Source organism: Bombyx mandarina, chromosome A1, assembly GCF_030267445.1.
Source record: "Bombyx mandarina strain Sakado chromosome A1, ASM3026744v2".
Classification (NCBI taxonomy): domain Eukaryota; kingdom Metazoa; phylum Arthropoda; class Insecta; order Lepidoptera; family Bombycidae; genus Bombyx; species Bombyx mandarina.
This window is the reverse complement of record NC_143234.1, coordinates 4375067-4401351: the sequence shown is the minus strand read 5'-3', so window position 1 is coordinate 4401351 and position 26285 is coordinate 4375067. Positions and strand designations below refer to the sequence as shown.

At 35.3% G+C, this 26285-nt stretch overlaps 2 protein-coding genes across 8 annotated transcripts in view; both read left to right on the top strand.

The window, feature by feature from the left end:
- Cirl (Calcium-independent receptor for alpha-latrotoxin) overlaps positions 1-26285 on the top strand; it is a 374591-nt gene that overhangs the window by 100416 nt on the left and 247890 nt on the right. The gene's annotated exons all lie outside the window — the stretch shown is intronic.
- On the top strand, positions 11167-11886 carry LOC149499475 (uncharacterized). Its single transcript, XM_089739753.1, has one exon. It carries the CDS (start codon positions 11167-11169, stop codon positions 11884-11886), a length of 720 nt encoding a protein of 239 aa, XP_089595879.1.

The window sequence follows — 26285 nt, the reverse complement described above, 5'->3', positions numbered from 1 at the left end:
CTGTCATACGATTGATTAATGCAATCAACCTCCCGGCTCCAAAAAATCCGGTTTTAAGTTTTGTAATAACAAATAAAATTGCTGTTATCAGCGAAGAAGTTTTGTGAGAAATGATTATTGCCCGATAATTAGTTCTTTCGACGTTAATAAATTTCTCTTCATGTCTGATCCAGATACACCTAACTCCTGGGATCGTATCGAAAAATATATTAAATTCGAGAGAAGCACCCTTTCGGCCCGCTAGGACAGTACCCGACTTCCACCTAAACTCGTTAGGGTACGTGCACAATTGTGTTGGGCTCTAGCTCCAAATATACGGATATTATTCCTAATATGACGATAGTTTCGATCTAACTAAACAGGAGGAAAATATTTACGAACCTCATTCCCACACACATACATCAAAGACCTTATAATTTCTAGAAGTATTGTGGAGATAATGCACACGTTTATCAACTTTTTTTTTAATTGCTTGACTGGGTGGACGAGCTCACGGCTCACCTGACGTTAAGTGGTTACCGGAGCCCATAGACATCTACAACGTAAATGTCACCACCCACCTTGAGACATGAGCCCTTCAAACCGAAACGCATTACTGCTTCACGGCAGAAATAGGCAAGATGATGGTACCTATCCGTGAGGACTCACAAGAGGTTTTTATCTAGCTATCCAACTATCCAGTTTACAGTCCATAACTGGCGATAATTACTTATCACTTGTTATTTAATTAGTAAGGCAGCTTGGTCAAATCAACTCTTATTCCACCGTTTTCACACTCCATATTCTTCCACTCTAGGGCATCTACTGCTTTGCCTACATTACCGTTCGGAATATAGATTGTGTAATTTGCTAAAAGTATCTATAACCAAAAGTAAACTGCCTAAAACCGAGTCCCAGCGATTAATATATGTACGTTCATAATCTGGTCCAATCGGATAAAAATTATCACGAAGTTAATTGGAACTGGCTCATACAGTTGGTGACATTGGAGAGCAGCTGCCTAAAATGAACGTGGATGATGACGCGACCTTCCAGCTCTGCATAAAAGAAGTACAAAACTGTGCATCACATACGTTCTGTGTGTGGGGGTTTAGCAAGGATTCTTTATCTTTAAATACTGTTACAAAACGTATGCGAGTTTGGGAGATAAAGAGTAATAGACAGGAGCATAGATTTACTTTAATCGTTGTTGGCTAACAGATGTCCAATGCTGGACCTAGCCTTTCTCAAAATGATCGATCCTGCGCATTCAGCGGTTTCTCGTGGCCTTTAGCAGGTTGTTGCAGCAGTTCAACAACAAAATCAATTGTTGGAAATTAAAATCTTTTTTTTTTTTAATTCCTTAGCTAATATACGATCGAATTATAATGAGACTATATTAATTCAGCGCACGATCGCGAAGGCCGTGGTCAAAAACGAAGCCAGCTACCATAAAGTTTACGTGAAAAGATATTAAGTTATGAATGTTGAGGTTTCTTAGTATCTTTTGTTATAATTATATTATATAATTATTATTGCTTATGACTGTTATGATGTGATGCGTAGAGTGAAGAGGCATGTGACTAGGAGATATATGGTAAAGGTAGTGCAAGTTAGAGGGGGAAGAAGTCGATTGAAGAAGACATGGATAGATTGTACGAATGTCGATATGAGAGAGAGAAGAGTGAGTGTTGAGATGACGGCTGATAGAAGAGAAAGGAATAGAGAAATTCGCCGACCCCATCTAGGTGGAGAAATAGAAGATTGCTATGATGTAAGTTAAAATAAAATAATCACCTGCGCTTATACGCCCTACCAACATTCTGCTTTTGTTTGTACGTCACGAGGACTTTGACCTAAATCCATTTTGATACAAAACCGTAATTGTTTACGGGAAACTTCACTAAAACTATCTCAAATTATATTAAGTTTTTTTTTTTTTTTTTTTTTTTTTATTGCTTAGATTGGTGGACGAGCTCACAGCCCACCTGGTGTTAAGTGGTTACTGGAGCCCATAGACATCTACAACGTAAATGCGCCACCCACCTTGAGATATAAGTTCTAAGGTCTCAGTATAGTTACAACGGCTACCCCACCCTTCAAACCGAAACGCATTACTGCTTCACGGCAGAAATAGGCAGGGCGGTGGTACCTACCCGTGCAGACTCACAATAGGTCCTACCACCAGTGATTACGCAAATTATAATTTTGCGGGTTTGATTTTTATTACACGATGTTATTCCTTCACCGTGGAAGTCAATCGTGAACATTTGTTAAGTACGTATTTCATTCGAAAAATTGGTACCCGCCTGCGAGATTCGAACACCGGTGCATCGCAACAACGAATGCACCGGACGTCTTATCCTTTAGGCCACGATGACTTCCACAAGTCACAAGCCAAGATCACTTAATCACTTTAGGTTTTTTTTTAAAGTGCTCCAGGCATTGAGTTCGTAAGCACTACCGACCCTCAATGCTGTCTATACATTGCGGGTTTCATTTCATAACCCAATGTTATTCTTCTATTTTGAACGCCATTCGTGAATACGTAACTGCGCGCGTATTTTCTTGAGCATAATAATACTTGACCTAGAACTTCAATTCCCGCCTTATTCGCAACACTTGTCATGTGTACACGGAGCTTCTAAACAACAAAGAAAAACATTCGAATAAAATACAAATAAAACAGTTTTGGACACAAAACAACTTTCACGGCTTAACCTCGCGTTTTTCATTGTCATCATATTTCCTAAATTTTTTTTTTTTTTGCTTAGATGGTTGGACGAGCTCACAGCCCACCTGGTGTTAAGTGGTTACTGGAGCCCATAGACATCTACAACGTAAATGTGCCACCCATATAGTTACAACGGCTGCCCCACCCTTCAAACCGAAACGCATTACTGCTTCACGGCAGAAATAGGCAGGGGGCGGTGGTACCCACCCGCGCGGACTCACAAGAGGTCCTACCACCATTACTAATAACAAATATACTTTTTGATACATTACTAGACCTTAATAGAATGTTTTGTTTGTATCTCCGATTCGCCAAAACCTAACTATAGTCTTGTAACATTTAACGAATTCACTCGTAGTTTCAAAAACATCAAAACAGATCGATAAGAAATTATCCGTGCATTGGAACGTTTTCATTTGTATTCATTGTAGGTAAAAACGTTTATCCAAATTGAAAAGCGCAAGCCGCGCAGCATTCTGAGCAACCTTACGAAAACAAATACACGCTCGGCAACGTACCGGTGTGCGCAAACAGAACCCTTCGCACGGACCCACGTGTTTGTTATTGTCATTTGTTTGTCCGAAGTATTTACTGTGTATAAAGTTTTAAGTAGAAGGAGAACGCGTATGAATTATAGCGGGATTATTTCATTGTTTGAATTTAGAATAGCATGGCGTCCGTGTCACAATTTTTTTTTAATATAACCTATAATTATTGTTATTGTAAACAAATATTCGAATAAAGAACGACATTGAAAATTGTCCGATCTTATTCAAACAAATTTACACGTTATTTACCGTTGTTTATACTAATGAAACCCTTCGCAAAAGAACTACGTGTTTGTTATTTTCAATTGTTTGATTGAAATTATTTACATAATTCTAAATTGTATTTAGAATTAGGCATTTTAATCGTGTTATTATTTTTTTTCGTGTACAATCTATATAGTAGGACTGATTTAAATTAAGAATGACATTTAAAACTGTATTTTCTTTACAAATATATTTTACAGATGTTTACAAAAGAAACCCTTCACAAAGAATTACGTGTTGTTGTTATTCTCAATTGTTTGACTAAAATTATTTACTTGTTTCCAAACTTTGAATGTTATTGCAAGTAAGTGAAAGTTTAATTTCGAGAAATATTATTTTCTGATACCTACATTATGTAATAAAATTAAAAACTTTGATCAACAATTAAAGTTTGGAATTGAATTGCGTAGTAAAACTTAAGATTATGTCTATATTTAAGTTTAAGTTACCTAAATTGATTTCATTTCTATTATGAAACTGGTTTTGCCTAAAGTTTTGTTTTGTTTTTGTTAATTGAATTAATGGTTGTACAGTACCCGGCGATAATAATAATAAAACATTTATTTCAGAAAAAATCCATAAAATAATAATAATACAATAGTAACCACACAAACATTTCAACAATACAAATAGAAAATGAACAATATACTAATTCAATTAATTAAATATACAAAGGAAATGAATTAGAAACACATAATTATATGAATCCAGTAGTAACCACTCTATGTCAATATTAGCTATCATTATGTCAATCAGTCAATTAATTTGGAGAAAAAATAAAATAAAAAGAAAATCATACACATTTCATAATGAAGAGTAAAATAATAATAAGGATATGTCAGTCTTGTCCGGTAATTATACACATCCATTTATGTTGGATCGGACTTTTATATATTTGGGTCATACACAAAAAGGGTAAAAAAAGTGTTATAGCAATGTATCATCATATAAAAGAGCAAATTGGCGAATATTTGAAAGTATTTAAATCGTAAAGGTACTATATTACTACTCATTTTAATCGTATCTTGTAAAATATTACATTTCATAACTTCATTTTGATGGCGTTAAACATCAAAAAATCTCTTCCTGTGGATTGTTACAAGACGAAGGTCTAATGTTTGAACCATGTTTAAAAATAGTTAAAGTACCCTATATATTAAAATTATTTACTTGTAACACAAACAATATAATAAAGATGATAATATTGAGAATAAAAAAAAAATATCGTTACTATCTGTATACAATAAATCCAATAAACTTATGGTTACATGAAATGGAGTCTTTTCTGTGGAGGCGATAAAACGACATCAAATTTTAATTTATTCGACCGCATTAAGTTTTTTTTTTAACTGTTGGCATCACTAAATAGTGGCCATTCCGGCGTTTGATATTTTGTTGTTTCGATTCCAGTGCCAGTGAAAATATATTTTTTATTCCAAAACACACATAAACGTAAAATATCAATGTTCTTTCCTGTTCCAATTATAGACATGTAAATATTATCTATAAAAATGTATATTTATTGTTTTTATATAAGCATTTAGTACAAGTAAATGAAAAGCATGTTGCTTGATTTCTAACCTTAAAGTTAATTTCTTTACGCAAGAGTTTTTATAATACATATTTCCTGTGGACATCTTTCCTGTGGTCCCGATGTCCACCGAAAATACTATGTCCACAGAAAATGTGTAAGAAACATACCTTAGTAGGTCTAAGTAGAGAAAGTAGTAAGTAGAAAATAGTTGAACCGAGGGCCTACTCCTTTTTTAAAGTTGGTTAGAAAGAGGTTTGATTTTGGCAACATTTGATATTCTAAGTTAGAGCCTCAAACTTTTTAGTACATTTTATATTCGCAATAAAAAAATTATAAATCTAGTCAATGTAAATAGAGGAAACGAAAACATTTTTTTTATTTTTATTGATTTCGTTCAGGGGGTTCAACCCTTGGGTCGTGGGTTTGTCCATATCTTGCTTCGTTTTAGTTCATGCTGATTCAGAGGATTCTGATAGTACTCTGGAAATATTTTGAAATAATCAAAGTCCTTAAATTTCATTACATTGCATATTAAAATTCATTAGCTATCTAAAGAATTATATACGAGTATATTACCATGGCTGTAAAATTATTATCATTCGAAATTTTGTTTTGTTTCATAAGTCCACCGAAGGGATTTTCCTTTCTGTAGACATTATTATTTTATTTTTTATTTTCCAATTAATGTGATTATTTTGACATGTTATTTGCGTTTGGGTATTCGTTTATATCAGTGGCTACATGTGTTTGATTATGTTGTCTTAATATATTTTTGCTTACGTTGCATCACAGCTTTTCATCTCTCTTGTAGACTAAATCGTCTCTTCTGTGGTCCGCAAAAATATAAAAATTGCGATTATGCCAAAAATAAGACATATTGATCTCGGTTACAGTGATTAAAAGATTGATAATCAATAGCTAAATAATAAATAGTTTGTTTCACACTGATTCTGAGATATTTTTTTTGCTGCACTTTTTTATTCTCTATTTGTGTATGACCCATTTATATATTTTTTATATATTTTTTTATTGCTTAGATGAGTGGACGAGCTCACAGCCCACCTGGTGTTAAGTGGTTACTGGGGCCCATAGACATCTACAACGTAAATGCGCCACGCACCTTGAGATATAAGTTCTAAGGTCTCAGTACAATTACAACGGCTGCCCCACCCTTCAAACCGAAACGCATTACTGCTTCACGGCAGAAATAGGCAGGGAGGTGGTACCTACCCGTGCGGACTCACAAGAGGTCCTACCACCAATAATTTCACATCGATCTTATTTTTAGAGCGTTATCTTTGTTGCATACTACTATCTACGTTATGTTTTTCAGGCGTTAGGTAAAATCGGTCTTAATAGATATTGGTCCTCATAAACTAGACTATTCTTTCGTGTAATCAATTCGTCGATGTGCAACATTTATCGTCGGGTACTGTACGAGCTCACTGACTGCTAGGAAAAATCAAACGAGCAATAAAAACTAAACTCTGAACCGCGACATGTGCAGACTGCAATGGACCGTGGATGCCAATTACCGGTCGCTTGGATTCATGCTAGCTTCGTTTTGCAGAACGTTGATTGACTGATGCGAACCGCAATCTTTGTTTTGTCGAAACGCTCAAGAGTTTCACCGTTTCAATTGAACTATTTTGTTACTTAGAAATTGTAATTACGGAAAATACAATAAGCAATTTTAAATCTAACTGTTTGGTGTTTATTTGACAATTTCAAATTCTATTACACTTAGTGATGTTCTGATCCAAATTAGTTCTGAATTAATATGAAAAAAAGGTCTCAAAAAATCTACCTACTATATGGACTTTTTTCACATTGAATTTAGAATTTAATAATTGTAATAAGGGTAACAGACATATGTGGGATTCTATGAAACACATAACAATTACATATCATGCATGACCCATCAATGAAATTGAAATACACTGTGATAGACTTTAGATATTATTGGGATTTCCAGTAGGTCTTACATTGTTGTCTGGTTTATAATGTAAGTTTATTCATTAAAGAAGTTGTCATTTAATACGAACTTGACTTATATGAAATTTAAGAGAAGGAATATCTTTGAATTCAATTTTCTAAATGCCATGTCATGTGATTGTGTTTAGGAATCTATAAGGTCAGAATATAATTACACAACGAGCTGGCTTAATAATGAAGTTGGAATTTGGGAAGTGGAACTCTTACATCATTATTACTAACAAGCACCAGAATACCAAATTAATTTCACTTATCTAACGGAGATGAGACTGTAGTAGATGGCATTAGATTGTATTGGCGTAAAAGGGTCGCAGTTAGTGAGAGACCTTGCAGCTTAGCCAGGTTGGATGGGACTAACCCAAAAACTCGACCAGAAGAGGTGCTTTAGAATAACCATTATTCTACACTATCAATCTATCAAACCAAAAAGGAAGCACCACAGTGAATAGCAATCGAATTGAAAGCTCTTACTTTGTTTCAAAATATCGCTTCGTCACCAACTCATATCAGTAATAGATATTTCTGGCATACGAGACGGCAAGCCTTATAAAAAACCCTGTACCAATAAAGTGTCGTAAAATAAATTCTATCGCACTATTCAAGTCGACACATCTCAATCCTGGTTTCGATCGGGGCGGAAATCATTTACGCCAATAACCCCCTGCTATAGGGCTGTCGAGTTTTTCCTTTAAAATGCTGAACCTGTTGTGGAGCAAGGTACCAATGCTCTGACTGTTTCTGCCTCGAATAATGCATTCATTCTGTTTTAAATTGGATGTGGTTCACTCAAGATCTGGTGTGTTTCTTCCATTTTGCTTATTAGATATCAAATCTAGTAGAGCCAATGCAAGTCGAATTAGTTTATACCTATTTTGTTGCAACCTTTTAATTGTTTAGAGTTTCAACAGAAGGACGGTATGTAGATGTATTGCTCTGTTTAGAAACATTCATCTTGTGGTCCTTCTTTGTGTGATCTATAATCTGCAATCTTTAATGGAGCACGTACGAACTTTCAAAATCAATTATGATTGGCGTGATACTGGAATGATTCGCTAAACGCGAACGTATGTCACTGGTGGTACGACCTCTTGTGAGTCCGCACGGGTAGGTACCACCACCCCCCCTATTTCTGCCGTGAAGCCGTAATGCGTGTCGGTTTGAAGAGTGGGGTAGCCGTTGTAACTGTACTGAGACCTTAGAACTTATATCTCAAGGTGGGTGGCGCATTTACGTTGTAGATGTCTATGGGCTCCAGTAACCACTTAACACCAGGTGGGCTGTGAGTTCGTCCACCCATCTAAGATATAAAAAAAAACGTATTTCTAGAAATACTGGTACCTTCCATAAATTAATATTACTTATTTTAAGTTCTTAATTTGGTTTTGTTATTGCCACTTCTCCACGAGGTTAGATCAGCACAAGTATTCACATAAATATACATATTGTTCGTTTTGTATGGCTTGGGTTCATGACTAGCCACAATCCTGGTTATGAACGATTGACTTATTATTGTTAGAGATTTAAGTTATTAATGTGATAAGGAAGTATGGCCGGAAGATTGGCAAGAAGTAAGAATTCATGTTGAGTGTTATGTAAAATCTTCAGACTTCAAATAAAATAATTTAAAAAAATGTTATTACCCCACAGCCCTGATATGTTATGATGCACCCTCTATCTTATATACAGGGTGACTTAATAGGGGCGAATCTTGAAGATCTTCGGTAAATATCGATCCTATGTGTAAATATTTACTTTTCTTATTGTATTTTTTTTTCTGAATTTCACTTACGTTACCAAAATGTTTTTCAAAGAAAATTGGTACATTAAATCCATAAATTCGAAGTAGGCTTGACATCCTTTGAGTGTCCTAGGGCACGTTATTTGTCTAGTAATACTAAAATCATATACAATGTGTTCAAGAATTGTCACGCTTCACACAGTGTAATGGAAACGCTTCGGAAGCCGGAACGTTTTTTTATATACTCCCTTAATGTAGTTGGAACATGGTATATATTTGCCAAACTAAGCAAAACCATACTTTTATAATTTTAAGTAGTTAAGAGACCGCATTGTAGGGCATACAAACCTTGAACTCAACAACAAGGCAGGTTGCGGACGAAATTTATATGGAATAACGTGTGATGTATCAAACGTTCCTTATATTCTATGTAAACCTATATATACTAAGTGTCTATAAAATATAGTGGAGTATTAGTTGGTTTCATTTCAAATATATACCTCCGATGCAACACCAAACTTCTATGGGTTGGAATTAAGATGTCTCTATCTCTTTCCAAAAAAACCAAGCGTTCTTACTAATTGATGGGTTGTTTGTCGGTCGACACATTGGTGAAATGACTTCATTTTCTATGCGGGCGCTTTCTAGCATTTAATTGAAGCGCTTAATACTTATTTCAAAATAATTATTTTTCCATATCGTTCTTATTGAACAGCTGTATACGCGGTTTCTTTTTCACGACAGAAAAGAATCGCTAATTGCTTAATTTTTCATCGGACAATACATTACCTACAACTAATATGTAATTGATAAAAAATATTTGAAGTCGTCGTGGCCTAAAGGATAAGACGTCCGGTGCATTCGTGTTGAGCAGTGCACCGGTGTTCGAATCTCGCAGGCGGGTACCAATTTTTCTAATGAAATATGTACTTAACAAATGTTCATGATTGACTTCCACGGTGAAGGAATTACATCATGTAATAAAAATCAAACCCGCAAAATTATAATTTACGTAATTACTGGTGGTAGGACCTCTTGTGAGTCCGCGCGGGTAGGTACCACCGCCTTGCTTATTTCTGCCGTGAACCAGTAATGCGTTTCGGTTTGAAGGGTGGGGCAGCCGTTGTAACAACTATACTTGAGACCTTAGAACTTATATCTCAAGGTGGGTGGTGGCGCATTTACGTTGTAGATGTCTATGGGCTCCAGTAACCACTTGACACCAGGTGGGCTGTGAGCTCGTCCACCCATCTATGCAATAAAAAAAAAATGAAGTAAGAGCTGTTGTTAATTCGCTTACGGACCACCTACGCTAAAAAAGACAGGATGAGTATTCGTTGAAGTTAATTAACATATTCCTTTTTCTTTCACATAATTAGCGATATACTCCCACAAGCACGTAGATGTCCGGCACTAATCAGCATCACAAATTGATCTTAAGCCCTTAAATGGATTTGGTTAGTGGAGGTTAATTCTCATAATGATTCCTTTGTTTTATAACTTGATGAAGATTGATTAACTTGGGAAGCTAAATTTATTTGGGCTCCATTGAGAGTCCGCATTTGTTGGTGCCAAAGAAACTGCAGTTTTACTCCCAATTTTGTAACAAGTGTATCATTATTAAATGAAAAGATATTGAAAGAGACAATAAACGATTGGTTTACTACCCATTTCGCTATTCATTTTTCTTGTTTTTTACACACATAAACCTTTTATAGATATTTCATAAAGGAGCAGAATAATAAGCAAAATTGAGGGTTATTGTGTTCGATGCAATACGTGGCCTTAACCAAACGGTTTATGATTTGGTATTCGATTTGATTCAAGTTCTATTTGCTATGGATATTTGGAAATTGTGAATAATACATTTAATTTTCATTTCTTGTGTTTTGGGTACATACAACATTGGGGGCAAATCCTAGCTTGTGGCTCTTGAATGATGGATATTTAACGCATAAGTTATATTACGGTTTTTTTTCCGTTTCCGGCATCCGAACTGTCAACACCGTAGTGATTAACTCCGAGTGAAATTAAGTGAAGTAAAATACGAAACGTAATTTCTGGTTGCTAGTATACGTTGAAACAGTGCTGGGACCTCTCAGAAGTGACTAGAAACATACAGTGAAGTGCGGTTACTGGAATCGCGGATCTACAACCACAATAACAACTATTGGTTTAGAGGTTAGAAAACACGAAAACAACAAATCGTTCACTCAATGACACTTGTCGTGTACGTCAATAAATCTGACATATTAAACAGTGTTGCTAATTGAGAAAAATATTTCTACCATATTTTACTATTGCGTTTCGTTACACGTAGATAATATAATATAAGATGGAAGGTCAATTTCAAATATTATTTGAAAAAATTAAAATGGAGATGCAAAGTCAAAATGCTGAATTGAAGGACTCTATAACAAATAGTATTATGGAAAAGATGGATGAGAAACTAATCCCTATTATAGAAGAAAATAATAACTTGAAAACTAAAGTAGAAAAACTGGAAAAAGAAATAGATTATCACAAGAGGGCTGAGAAAAACAATAATATTATAGTATTCGGCTTAGAAGAAAACGAAAAATCCTCTTATGAACTTTTACAAAAGCTCAAAGAAACCTTCAACCAAGATTTGAATATTAAAATGAAAGAATACGATACCAACAAAATTTATCGCTTAGGAAATAGAAAGAGAGAGAGCAACAAACCGAGACCGGTACTGTGTTCGTTTATAAGCAACTGGAAAAAGATCGAAATTATCAAAAGTAAAAAGAACCTAAAAACTATATACATTGCGGAGGACTACTCGAAGGATGTGTTAGAGAAAAGAAAAGAGCTGCAAGCCAAGTTAATTGAAGAGAGACAAAAAGGCAATATAGCATACCTAAAATATGATAAATTGATTGTTAAAGAGAACAACTACAGCCAAGAAAAAAGGAAAAGGGAAATATCCGCTTCACCTTCTCCAGATAATAATCAACCAAAAAAGCAACAAACCGTAAACACAATAAAGACAAACAGGTCAAATACTTTTGATTTAATGAGATACAGATCCAGCTCCCTTTCGAACATGCTTAATACTAATAAAAACCAATAGCAACTAAAGAACGGCAAACGGAAACCAAAACCAACCAAAGAAACTTAATAAAGAAACAAAAAAGGAACGAACTCCCCCAAGCCGACTGGTCCTCGAGGGGGAAAGCGACCACAACCCTCCAACGTCTAAAGACAACGAATGGAAAAGGTTGGAGGAGGCCTCTGCCGACTGGCAAACAGATCTAGGAAAGATAACCAAGCAACAAATATTAGTTTACATTTATTCATATTTATTAAGTTTAAGATTTTAATGCTAGTATTTTTAAGTTTAAAAATTCATTGTACTAAAAGATCTGAATAAAAGGCTATATTATTATTATTATTATTATTATATTACGGTATCATAGGAAATTTGGTCGCACTAGTAACGATCTAATTATCTGTGGATATGGGTATTGTGTGGCTTATGCGGGTAGGTACCGTCCAGATTGTTTACCTATTGTCGCTAAGTAATCAAGCGTTTTCGTTTGAAGGATGCGGCTGTTGTATGTTGCAATTGAGGCTTCGCTCTCATGTTTCAAGTACGTAGTGACAATAGTGTTGTAGTCTTAAGACCAGGTGGCTGTGAGCCTAAATATTTGAAAGCAATTAAGAAAAAATTAAGAATTACTTAAAATCAGTTAAATAGACCGGGTAAAGTGGAGAGGTTTAAGCTGGAAAGCGGACTCTGGCACTAGACCTGGAAAACACTAGGAAGATGAAAAAGAAGAAGAAGAATTAAGAAAAAATTAACACACACACTAATAATACTTCGTTAGTTGTGAAACAAGAAATAGTATGTATATCTTATAAGTAAATAAAAATGAACTTTTTACGTACAATAACTCTGATAACTTTCATCTTTTACAAAATTCATTTCCACAGGTATGTTACCGGAGTTTTTATAACTTTTCTAATGGAATTCTTGATTTGGGGTCGAAAACTTTGAATTTCACTCGATGTATCATAAAATAAGAGTGTAGATGGATCACGGGGATATATGATTGGTATCTCATGTACAAACTTTTCTTTTTCAATAGCAAATGTATTTACTTCAATGACTTCCGTGTTTTACGTTGTGAATCCTCTAAATAAATGATTCCCTACTGTACTCTAATTTTACTCTGAATGACTCTGCGAACGGGAAATAATCTTGTCTCCCGTTGCGAGAAATCTCCATTTGTCCTTGCTCGCCACGTGTGCATGGTATTTTTGTGTTTTTGCCCAATTTTAATTTACTTAATAATGTTTAAAGTCAATCGAAACTTCGAAGTATTTGATTGGCTAAAATTCGAGTAACTTCTTTTTATTAAGTTTGTATTAGATTAAAAGATAAGAGGTAGCAGACGTAAAGACGTATATGTCGGCGTTAAGTCAGGATTTACACACATAAGTTCTTTTACAATGAAAATACAATACAATTCTATAAAACTTTAACATTACTTGTTTACAACAAAAAGCCACGCCTGAGTTATTCAGTGGTTCTTACACAATTAGCCATTTTGTGTTGGTTATAACAACTACAACTTCTTTTATACAAACAAATGTAATTACTGCGAAACAATTCACAAAACATAGCTTAATATTCAAAATACATATTTTAGTGATTTTACATGACTCACATTTAATTTAATTTACATGAATTACTTTTAAGTAATATTAACTAACATTGTTATTATCCAGCCTAATAATAGATGGCGCCAACAACATCATTGCATAACAATTACAATACTTAATTAAATTATTAGTACTGTTAATTATCATATAAATTATTATTAATATTTATGCTTTATTCATATTTAATCATTTATACAGTCATTTGTGTTTTTAAACAATAATATAAACATTAAACATATTCTGAACATTTTCACATCAAAACAGTGTCTGCTAATTATTAAATATGGTAGAATAACAGTTTTGTTGCTAATAATAAATAAATATTAACATATAATAAACTAAACTATATATTATTATGTTAATTATTGCCAACAGTGGCGTTTGCGCCCATACGGCCATACTGATTCCAGCGCGTCCCTTGCGCTGTTTTAGCATTTCACATAACAGTAAACAAGGCATATCCCCTACTGGGATCTACCCAACACACAAAGCACCATTCACCCTTACGAGATCTAGCTAACACACAAGAGGATTACCCAACGGGATTTACCAAACACACAAAGCATCACCCATACGGGTCTAGTTAACTCGCAAGCCATCACCCTTACAGGATCTAACCAACTTACCAGGCATCACCCTTACGGGATCTAGCCAACACACTCGGCATCACCCATTCGGGATCTAGCCAACTCACAAGGCATCACCCACTTGGGATCTAGCCAACCCACAAGGCATCACCCTCTCGGGATCTAGCCAACCCACAAGGCATCACCCATTCGGGATCTAGCCAACTCATAAGGCATCACCCATTCGGGATCTAGCCAACTCATAAGGCATCACCCATACGGGATCTAGCCAACTCATAAGGCATCACCCATACGGGATCTAGCCAACTCATAAGGCATCACCCATACGGGATCTAGCCAACTCATAAGGCATCACCCATACGGGATCTAGCCAACAAGACCAGGTTTAAGGATTCGCATGGTGGCCCGCCAGCGTTTTAGGAAGGATAATTGGATAGGAAAATAAAAGTAGATACCATAACAAATTATAAATCATTTTACAGCAGAACAAATCTCTCTGCCCATACGGTCAATTTGTCAGTTATCAGAATCCTCTGACATTAAGAGGATAGATTTACCTATATCAAACCGTTACCATTACCAAACCTTTACCTTTACCAAAACACATTAGATGACAGAGACCGCTCGTCCATCCATTTTTTACCAGCTGATTCAACTTCCCCTAATTCATCATTCAGCGGACCATTTTCAATTTGCTTTATTTTAATGACTGGTAGGGAACATCATCCTTCTAATGCCTCTGCATTTTTGTTTTATTGTTGTGCTGCAGCTTTTAATCAACTAATTCTTAAAGCTGCCTGTCAGATCTTATTAATTGATATTACAAACATGTTACATTTATGACCCATCAATCGTTCAGCATGCCTGTTGGCCATACTCACTCTCTTTGGAAATAATGTAGTACTGAATTTCATACAGTTCACAAGTTTTTGAAACTCCTGAATTATCTTTTGTCTTGGTGAATTTTTAAAAGTGACAGGGTTCCAAAAATGTAACTAAGATTTTGAAAACAGAAATCAATACATAAATATCTGTGCAATCCTTTTTCTTGACTAATAATGAAGTGGCATCCCCACTAGAAACCTAGGGTGCAGAGAGTTAATCACTCATCCAAAAATAAATAATTATGAAAGGAAAAGTAATAATATGGAGCTGCTGAACAAGGATGAGCTGTCTCTTATTATGGCATTTTATTACAAGTTTATTTTTATTTTTATTGTAATATGCTTGAACTCCTCACAATAAACAGGAGACATACAGTATGTACAGCGTTATACTATGCTATCCAAATTAATTATTTCAAATCCAACTTTTATCTGCCTGATCACCATCTATGAGACATGATTTGCAAAAGTTACATGATGATTGAATAATTACTCCAAACTTGAGCATTCACTGGATAGAAACTTATAAAAATAGATAAGTTCTCTTCAAAGAGTGCAACACTGAGAACAGTTATTTTTAAAAGATTAAAACCTATTAGGATGTCAGCAAGACTGTCAGTATTACCATATGATTATGATTACCATATGAAATTCTATAATAGTTCTAATATTTCTCTCCATTAAAAGTCACAATGCTTTGTTTTGAAATCAGTTGACCCCTTATGCTCAAAAACTTTACATGAAGTTGTTTAGCTTACTAAACTAGATCTGCAATAATTTAAGTCTTATTTGTGGTGATAGGTTTGTCATCTTGACGGCGGTAACAAGTTTTCTCGAAATGACGCAAGTGACGCAGTAACCACATTTAAAACCTTAGTGTTACTAAAAGTGCCACGAAAACTGAGGGAATCATTATGTGATTGTGATAAAACTGAGTTATATTTAGATTATTAACATTATATTTACTGTCTATTTTCAATTTGACGCTTTCGGAACGTTTATAGAATCGATATTATTTAGGAAGCGAAATACATACCACCGCGTATTTCTCAATAACTTGGATCGAATAAATTTAAGTTAAATACCTGAAATCAGTATTTTTACCATCTCAGCGTCGGTAGCTTTTCTAAAACATCCACGGTCGAGAACTCATTTTAAACATCCAAATCCTTACTGAATGCATGGATCAGTTCGTCCCTCACTTGCTCCAATGTGGTCCAATACAAAGACCAGATATCGGCTTGTCTTGCTTGCTCTTTTGAACTCGATGTTCATGCGATGAAACAATTAGCATCATGATAGTTTCGTCCACATTTCCGCATCGGTCTTGATGTCACGCCCTCATCGGAACTGAACGGCGGCAAATAAAAGTTATAATGCCACCACAAGCCACAAGGGTACAGCATTTGCAGATAACATCACTTTTCGCCTTTTTAATACAGGTTGAGAGACCCATCACTTGTTCAACAGTGGGTTGCTTCATTCGGAGGCTTACGATTCATTTTGGGGCTGTGATCCCACTTCTGATGTCGGCGTTAAGTCAGGATTTACACACATAAGTTCTTTTACAATGAAAATACAATACAATTCTATAAAACTTTAACATTACTTGTTTACAACAAAAAGCCACGCCTGAGTTATTCAGTGGTTCTTACACAATTAGCCATTTTGTGTTGGTTATAACAACTACAACTTCTTTTATACAAACAAATGTAATTACTGCGAAACAATTCACAAAACATAGCTTAATATTCAAAATACATATTTTAGTGATTTTACATGACTCACATTTAATTTAATTTACATGAATTACTTTTAAGTAATATTAACTAACATTGTTATTATCCAGCCTAATAATAGATGGCGCCAACAACATCATTGCATAACAATTACAATACTTAATTAAATTATTAGTACTGTTAATTATCATATAAATTATTATTAATATTTATGCTTTATTCATATTTAATCATTTATACAGTCATTTGTGTTTTTAAACAATAATATAAACATTAAACATATTCTGAACATTTTCACATCAAAACAGTGTCTGCTAATTATTAAATATGGTAGAATAACAGTTTTGTTGCTAATAATAAATAAATATTAACATATAATAAACTAAACTATATATTATTATGTTAATTATTGCCAACAGTGGCGTTTGCGCCCATATATACAAATGATTTAAAGAACCATTGATTAGGTAAACGAAAGTTGAATAAAATGAGAAGTTAACAAATACAGGACTAGCCTGATAGAATCCGAATATACATATCTATTCTTTATTATTCCAACATTACATTTAAATTCATTCAAAATAACAGTCAAATATTAAGACGAATCCTGCTCGAACGGAGCTATGATATAAACGATGTGTAGCTTACAGACCGCGTCGGGGGGATTTTGCGACGACTCATATTATACATATTGCTATTTGAGGGTTGCCTGCATGTTATATTCTAAAATACGAATTACATATTCGTGGAAGTCAAGTCAAAATGTTAATGTTTGATTTGGTTTAATTATCAATTGGGTTGGAAAGGGTCGAAGAAATCCTGAATAGTAGTCTGTCTGCCTCTTAATTGTACCATGGTAATCACTCGACATCAGGTAGACCATGTGATCATATTATCCATTATCATTATTCCAGATTATCTATCCATTTTTCCAGATTATCCATTATTTCAGATTCGTCGTTGTTAAACCAACAGCAATTGCGCAAAGTTTCTAATTTGTTTGAGGTTAAATTTGATAGCAACGAATGCATAGCTAAAGTCAACTATAGATTTATTTTTTGTGTGTCATTAAATTATTACAGAATCGTTTAAAAATCACGCCTTTTTAAATTAATTTTAAAGTGCGGAATGACACATTTATCAAAGGTCTTGATATAACAAAATCCTATAATATATCTTTGTATCATGAAAACTATAAAGAATATGAAACGTCGGATATAATAATTAAAAAAAGAGCAAAAACACAAGTGAAAGAATAGAAAGAAACCTTCGGAAAGTATTCAATCTCATTCTCTTGCAGGCTAAAGATGCAAATCCTATTGATGCAAATTTTCTCTTTTTTTCTAGTGCATTCCATCGACTATCAAATCACAATTGGGCTGGCGGAGCCTGGTGAAACTAATAAAACTTTTCTATGGTACACGGAGATTAAATCGTAAAAGTAGAATTGATTATTTCTTGTCCCTTTTTTCAAGCGCATTAACATGTCTCCTCGATTTATAATACATAATGTAATAAATAATCAAAAATACTTATCCGAAAAAGTGTACTACAATAAAAACTACAATGAATTTCGAACTATAAAATCCTGCATATTGAGAAAAATTAAATACACACTCAAAATAAAATAAGGGTACAGGTAAAAAAAAGCAATGCAAATAACCTAATCAAAATCATTGTCGTACAAATCAGTTGTACGTGCATGTGTGCGTATGTGTTTTGAGTGTATTTTCTGAGTATGCATGTGTGAGATATGTCTCTACCTCAATTTTTATCAGCAGGATTTTAATAGCTCGGGATATCTCAGTGACTATCAGGTGTTATACATAGATACACATATATAGATACCACAGTGTGGGTGAGATCATTTACAGAGCGAATACGTTGAAATTCCAATTGCATTTGAATAATCGCTGATTCAAAATGTAAAATATAATTGCTTCCTGGTAGATAAAGGACAGCGGTCAGGTATCAAGCCGTTCATTGTTGAAATTAGTACATCTATATTCTTAAACAATAAAGCATAAGAAATTGATTGTCAAGTCTCCGATAAAATGACATAAACCTCACATAACCAGTGAATAGCTTGTAAAGAGCATTACCGTTAACTAATCAAATGATGATTCTCACACCAATTATCAAACCGTTCGATAAAAAAACTCTAACAATAGCATCCCTAACGCCATCTTATCTCGAAGACAGGTACGCTTGACGTAGCTACGTCAATAGACCTGACGCACCACTACAGACGAACAGCGTGTACCGTTTGTATTTGTTACACATTAAGTAAGCGATAGCGAATTTGAACAAAACAAAATACTCCAAAAAAGGTCTTTGTGTAACCCTTTTATGCAATGAGAGCTTAAGAGCTTAGGAGTCTGCGAAAAAGCCCTTGAACTAAGGATGATGAGTATGAAAGAACTGTCAATAATTGCGTTAGTCCCGCGTACGGCTTAACATGTATATAAGAGCAAACTTTCTACAGCTATAGTGTAGCGATTAAAATAATAAATTAAGTTTTGGTGCGATGAGCGTAACCTTTATTTAAAAACCATTTCTCAAATTCAAATTACAAGTCATATAACAATAAATTAATTTAAAGTTACCGAGTCATGTTTTAAGGCCTATGTTCAGCAGTGGACAGTAGACAGGCTGAGATGATGATGATGATAAGTCATGTTTTAATCAAAACCGCTTCCGCTTGTGCAATAAGAAAGTAGGCTGTTCGTTCATCGGTCTGTCTGGCTGTGCATCGGCTTTCATTCGGCTTTGGGATTTTCGCGGTGAAGGCTCTTTACGATGGAAAATATATCCTTTCCCCTCGGTATCGATAGATATTTCGATTTTATACAGCTTCCTATTGTCATAACTACGATTAAAAAGAGACCAAGAGAAGTCTGATGAAAATTCTTCAATCACTTAAGAGTTATTGCAAAATTCTTGTGCATAATAAGAAGTATTACAACACCGGGTAGTATACTTTGCATTGAATCCTTTAAATATGTAAATAGTGAAAACTAAGATGTAGTCTTATAACCAATCATTGTCTTAAAAGCTTTTTGATAAGATCTAAACACAAGTTAAGTTCCCCATTTTTTATTACTCTGAATTACTTACTTTTTCTGGCATAAAGCTGTAGTCGAGAATAAAAAATATTTATAAATAAATTACTGGTCAAGTGATTAGTAACGATAAAACTAATGATATAAGGTTTAAGATAAAAATATAGATATTTTTGGCCCGGAAAACATTCGTTCTTCATTGTTCTTGTGTGTGTTGTGTGTTCTTATGTTATTTATTATGTTAAGTAAACAAGAATTGAGTAATGCTTTCCACCATTATCGTACTTTATTACTTAGCGGTAGGCAGCGGCTTTAGCGGTAGGCAGCGGCTTTAGCGATAGGCAGCAGCTTGGCTCTGCCCTTGGCATTGCTGAAGTCCATGGGCGACGGTAACCACTCACCATCAGGTGGGCCGTATGCTCGTCTGCCTACAAAGGCGATAAAAAAAAAACTTAGTGGTCGAACTAGTCCATAAATACAACCTATTAAATTTGTCGCCGGATTTTATCAGTGGGTCGCGGTTTGACCGGCCGGTACATTATGCGAAGCATTGCTCTTGTCAGGGCCAATGTTGGCAAATTCTCGCAGGTTGAGCCCGTGACCTAACCTACGAGTCCGCGAGTAGTTGGTATAGTTTCTTAGACTACCATCGAATCGGTAGGGTTAAAAAAATACTAATCAAACCAGACCCGCTTAACTGCTTTTACGCTTTAGACCTTATTCAAAAGACTTTAAATGAAATAGCCTAATTTTGGGTGTCAGACATATAAATTAAACAGACTAATTTTATTCACACTAGGGTTTAATCTGCCAATTTTACATTGATGCGTCTTATTCAACTGCTCTCCCCTGACCGCCTGCATTCACTTTTAAATATGTCTCAGCCGGCTATCCCCTCTTGACCAGTCACGTGGCGTAGTCACGTGACTTTAAAAGCAGTCAATTGAGCAACTAATAAACAATGATCTTTTAATGGTTTGCAATATAAACCTCATATTTAATAATAATTCTTAATTTCTACAGGACTCTATAATCATATTAATAGTATAAATAATCATAAACCTTACACTAATATATTTTGTATAATAGAGATCTTATGATAAATAAACTTGAATAACTAAATCTAATATTATAAGTTCCATTTATTGAACATAAAATTCTCGAGAGCAGCGTCATCCCCAGGGCACTTAACTCTAAAAAATCACCTCCACACATACTAAAACAGCCTGAACGACTCGTAATCATCTCATTAACCTTTGTACAATCGGGTGAAATTGCAAAACGTTGTACACGAACCATACCTAGAGACCGTCGACGAAATTGCTCAGAGATTATCTCGAATAAAAAAAACTTCTTACAAAAAAGCAACCGAAGCGTGGATCTCCCCGCTCCAGATTAAACGCACATTCTGCGATATTTTCCACAAAAGGATACCTTAATCCCTAACAAGTGGGGGGTAAGCCTTGCGGGGTTGATGCTTGGGATTGTTCTTTCTTGATGTATGGAATAGCATTTTATAATATTTACCTACATAAAAAAATAGTAGGTAATTGCCACAGCAAATTATACTATGGAATATGGTAAGTCTATATGGCAAGGCAAGAAGGAAATGCATTTAACTTTCCTGCTGATGGTGAGTGGTTACCGTCGCCCATAGACTTCAGGAATGCCAGGGGCAGAGCCAAGCCGCTGCCTACCGCTAAAAATAGAAAAAAAAGATATGAGAATTTTACATAATACTTTTTTGGTAATAAATTATAATGTTTATTGTCTGATCTAATCTAGTCTCTCCGCAAAACCAAATAAATGTCTATAATACTAAATACTGATAGAAAAAAGTCGTAAAAGCCTTATCGAACGTCTCCAAGATTGAACGACTTCTCATTTCGATATTAATACTCCTGGTTTCTACATGGCGATGAGTTTTTACTGTGACGTCAGAGTTGCAAGTTTTTTATTGAAACTTTTTGTGAATGAGACTTCAATCAGGAAACATTCTCGTTAATGAACAGCTCTTATATTAAATTTATAAACACACAGACTACAGGGGATTGCAAATATTTTCACAAGAACCCTACTAATTGATTCCTTAAGAAAATCTTTTCCAAGAGCTTTGTACGAGGTTTTTGTTTTTACAATTTAGTGGTGGCAGGTTTTGTAAGTCTACACATATTATCAGTACTGCCCAGCTTTTTGATTATATTTATTCGTCAACTGGTCACCGAGATTGGAAGATTTCCAAAATCCAAAGTAGTAGTTGATTATTAGTAGTAGCTGCCGCAAAGCAATTAAAACTTTGAAATCTGAAGAGTTAAATAGAGGCTAGCCTCTGCCTGAATTATCTGAATTATTCATACGACATTTTTTTTAATTCTTGATGGATTATGATACTCACATTATGTTAAAAGCCGACTATGTTAACTATGTAATAAAACTACAGTAAATTTGGCCTAAGCATTTTTACAAATAAAGCTTCATTCCGTCAAATAATATTTTAATCTAAAAAGCGGAGTTAAAAAGGTACCCAACTAATTACGTGGTCAAAATTAATTACGCCTGAAACTATAAATCCCCGAATGAAAAGATAATATAAAAGACAGGACCTTTTCTTTTAAACAAAAGCGACGTAACTTTTAGGGCAGAGGGCTTTAAATGATAATACTTCATCCGGACATTAATTAAATATACGTATAATACATTAAATACAGTTAAGATTCAAATATAAGTATATTATAATATGCTGGTTTTTTATCGCGCAGACAAGATCCACCTGAAAAGAAGTGATTACTAAAGATCCAAAGATGATTGGATGGCAATATGATTGCCGCTACCGACTCCTTGAGACATGAATTCGAACTCTAGTCTGTATTGTATATTGCCTGTTAATTCAGAACGGTGTTTTCGCGAAGTTAGGTAGGATAAAAAAAATTCGGCCAGTTGGCCAAGCCTCCTACGAGGTATCAGCGCGTACTGGGCACGCGGCATATGTGAAACTTGACGATCTTCAAATGTTGGGAGCAGACCGCGGGCCCAAGGATATTTTTAGGGCCCTACCGCACCAAACTACTCCCCTTGCACTCTTTCACCCGATGTCCGATCTCAGCCCAGAGTCAGAACCCGGTCAGAGTAGGGGGGTTCTTGCAGTCAACACTGCAACCAGACTCGAGCCGGTACCAAGGTACGATGTGAGCCAACAAGCAGGTTTGCAAAAGTATATTATTGTACAAATAAAAAGGTTTTACTATCGGCCTTGTTAGCCACTAACTATTTCGGTTGATAAATCAACTGCCCAAAAATACCTGTGAAAATTGCCACAAAATCAATGTCCCATCTCAAAAACGAATGTGGATAAATCTTTAAAGTGTCTCCGCCCGCAAAATTTTAATAATGAATAGAAATTCCCTTTCAAAATGTAAATTTTTAATTAGGGGAGTTTACGTAACGCTGCGGGTCGTTGCGCAGGGTAGGGGTGCTTGTCGCCTCACTGGTTTTATTGCGCTATCTAAGTCGTTTGGCGCAATGATCATGTTTTAACATTACAATAATTTATTTACATTGATGCATGAAATTTGAGAAATCATCTCAATGAGTATTCGGAGACCACATTTGCGATATAAACAACAAAATAAATATAACATTATATACACTAGTTTCATAGACTAACAATCGGATGAAATGATGCCAAATGAAGTTGAATGAGTCATTATAATTTTATCCATCTAGTTTTGTAACTATTATTTAATTAGTGTGCGATGAATTTTTTTTACTGTTTTCTTTTTGTACGGACTTTATCGGGGTTTTTACTGTAATTTTTTTGAAATGATCTTCATATCTTGGGTATAAAAAAGGTTGCAATGATTAAACTATATTCTTTGTTAGCTTGTTGGAAGTTTTAGGCACTAATCAATAGGACTATATCTCATGCTTCTGAAAAGACAAGGATAAACGTTTTTAATATGCTTTTTTTACCCACTTAACTATTATTTTTAATAGTCTAAGAGGCTATTCCAGCTACGCCCAGACGGGTACGTGACCTTACGTCCTCAACCTGAGAGAATTTGCTAACACCAGTCCTAGCAAGAGCAGTGCTTCGCTGAATCTACCACCTGACCGGAATGGCGCCCCACAGTGAAGAACCGGCGAGAAACTCAGTGGGCTGTGTCTATATTTTAGTTCGCTCGTCGAACTCTTCGTCGTAATCGACGACAACGAGGACAGTGACCGGTATTAATATGCAAAGCCTTGAATTTGCTTTTTTATATTATTATCGATTGACTCGACAATAGGGCGAAGTAAACAGTTTCTTGTTCATAATTTTTCTAGCTGCTAGCTTGTTGCTTAGACTTGCAATAGCAGTCACAACTTTTACTATAAAACTGACGTAGAAGTCATTTCTCAAGGCATGTCTCAAAGGGGGTGGCAGTTATTACATTGCTGATGTCTATGGGCTTCGGTAGCCACTTATCACCAGGTGTCGTGTGTTCGTCAACCTATCTAAGCAATAAGAAATGGAAAAAAAAAATATCCAAGTTTTCTAATACATATAATAACAATTTGATTCGTACGTGATTTCGAATACAGTGTGCTTAGTGAGAGTTTTTTAACGTTCTCGCTAGCGTAAAAGTTAACTCTAATTTGTATGCAGTTGGATCAGCGCCCCTAGCGGCAAACGTAGGCAAACGTTCCAACACCATACAAAATCGAGTTAACTTTTACGCTATCGAGAGCGTTAAAAAACTAAGCACACTGTTCATAACGAACTATCGCGACTATGAGGACTATGAGGATCTAGTGATCGCTTTAAAATTAGACAATACGTCCTCAGTACTCCGTTACGTTTACGTAATCATGTCATCATTTATTTACAACCCAAGAATTACCCACCGTCGTACAGTTTTATAAACATCGTAATGACAAAATAACGTCTCTGAAAACAAACAGGGGAAACGACAAAGAAAGTCCTTTGACAAAATCGATTCGACGTCATTTAATAATATTTCCGCTTAAGCCTTTTCGATCTTTGAAAGAGGTTCCGTGGCGGAAGTTTCGATAATTAAATTTTTAGCTTGTCTTTTAAGGACATTTTTAAAGAGTCGAACTCTTAAAAACAAAATAAAATATCGGTTGTCTGTAAAGTCGGTTTACTGACGATAGTTGAACGTGACGTGATAAGAAAATACTGATGGAATGGATTTGACACCACATTCACTTTTCACTGAACTTCGTACTTGACGAAGACATGTAAATGTATTATTGTATAGAAGCTGTCTACGCGGATGCATCGCTCACTCAAGTAGGAGTGAGACAGATGTCGAACGCTGCCGAACGCGGAGGCCGATTGTGCCTCTTTGTCGCTCGTTGCGCGCTCTCGCTTGCACTTTAAGCCTTACATGGAACGCCCCAGAGCGAGGTAACGCCGCATGAGTCAAGTTTTTTCGTGCGTGCAGCCGGCTCCATCGAATTATAAGAAGTTGTCACGTCAAAAATTACGTGTAAACAAATCGAAATTTGCGTTCACGGCATAGAAATTTAAAAATATTTACTGTTTGGTTTGGTATGGGTATTCAATAGGCAAACAGACGCTTATGAAATTATGAAACGAAATAATTTTGTTCGGACGTACAACGCTTGCGTACGTTTGTGGGAATTATTCTCCAACCATCAAATGTACGATGTTTTAGAAACAACTAGACTTTTGATTTTTCTAACCTTAAATTATACTTAACTAGCTGCTAACCGCGGCGTCGCCAAATCAAATCACACCTTCACATTTATAACATGAACTTATTGAAGTTTGTTATTTCCTTGAGACGACAAATCCGGTTCTATTTGCACCACTAGTGCACGGATTATGCTCTGCCAACGCAGTCACAGTGGTGGTATTTCACAGCCGATTCTCTCCGGGCGACGCGTTATGAGTACCGGCGGAAAGACCCATGGCCGATGAGAAACAGAGAAAACCTAACAAAATATTTTTTAAACGCTAACACTATCTATTACAACAATAATGCGATCCCTAATCTACATTATATTTATATTTTGCGTAATTACTGGTGGTAGGACCTCATGTGAGTCAGCACGAGCAGGTTGCACCACCGTGCCTATTTCTGCCGTGAAGCAGTTATGCGTTTCGGTTTGAAGGGTGGTGTAGAGACCTTAAAACTTATATCTCTAGGTGGGTGGTGGTTTACTTATAGATGTCTATGGGCTCCAGTAACCACTTAACAACCAGGTGGGCTGTGAGCTCATCCAACCCATTTAAGCAATAAAAAAAAACATAAACATGAAACGTCTGCATTAGAAACAGTTACATCAGTTAGTGAACTTTGTATTTATTCTCTTTATAGCTTCATTGCTCATGACAATACCTTTAATGATGATTGCAGATGGTAAATTGTACCAGCCAGAACACCCCCTCATACAATGTATAAGCAATAAAAAGTTAGTATCTTCAGATTATCTCGTTTTGCCGGAATTTAATAACCAAACTTAGGACATTTCCTACTCAATAATCTGCCTTCATTAAATAAGT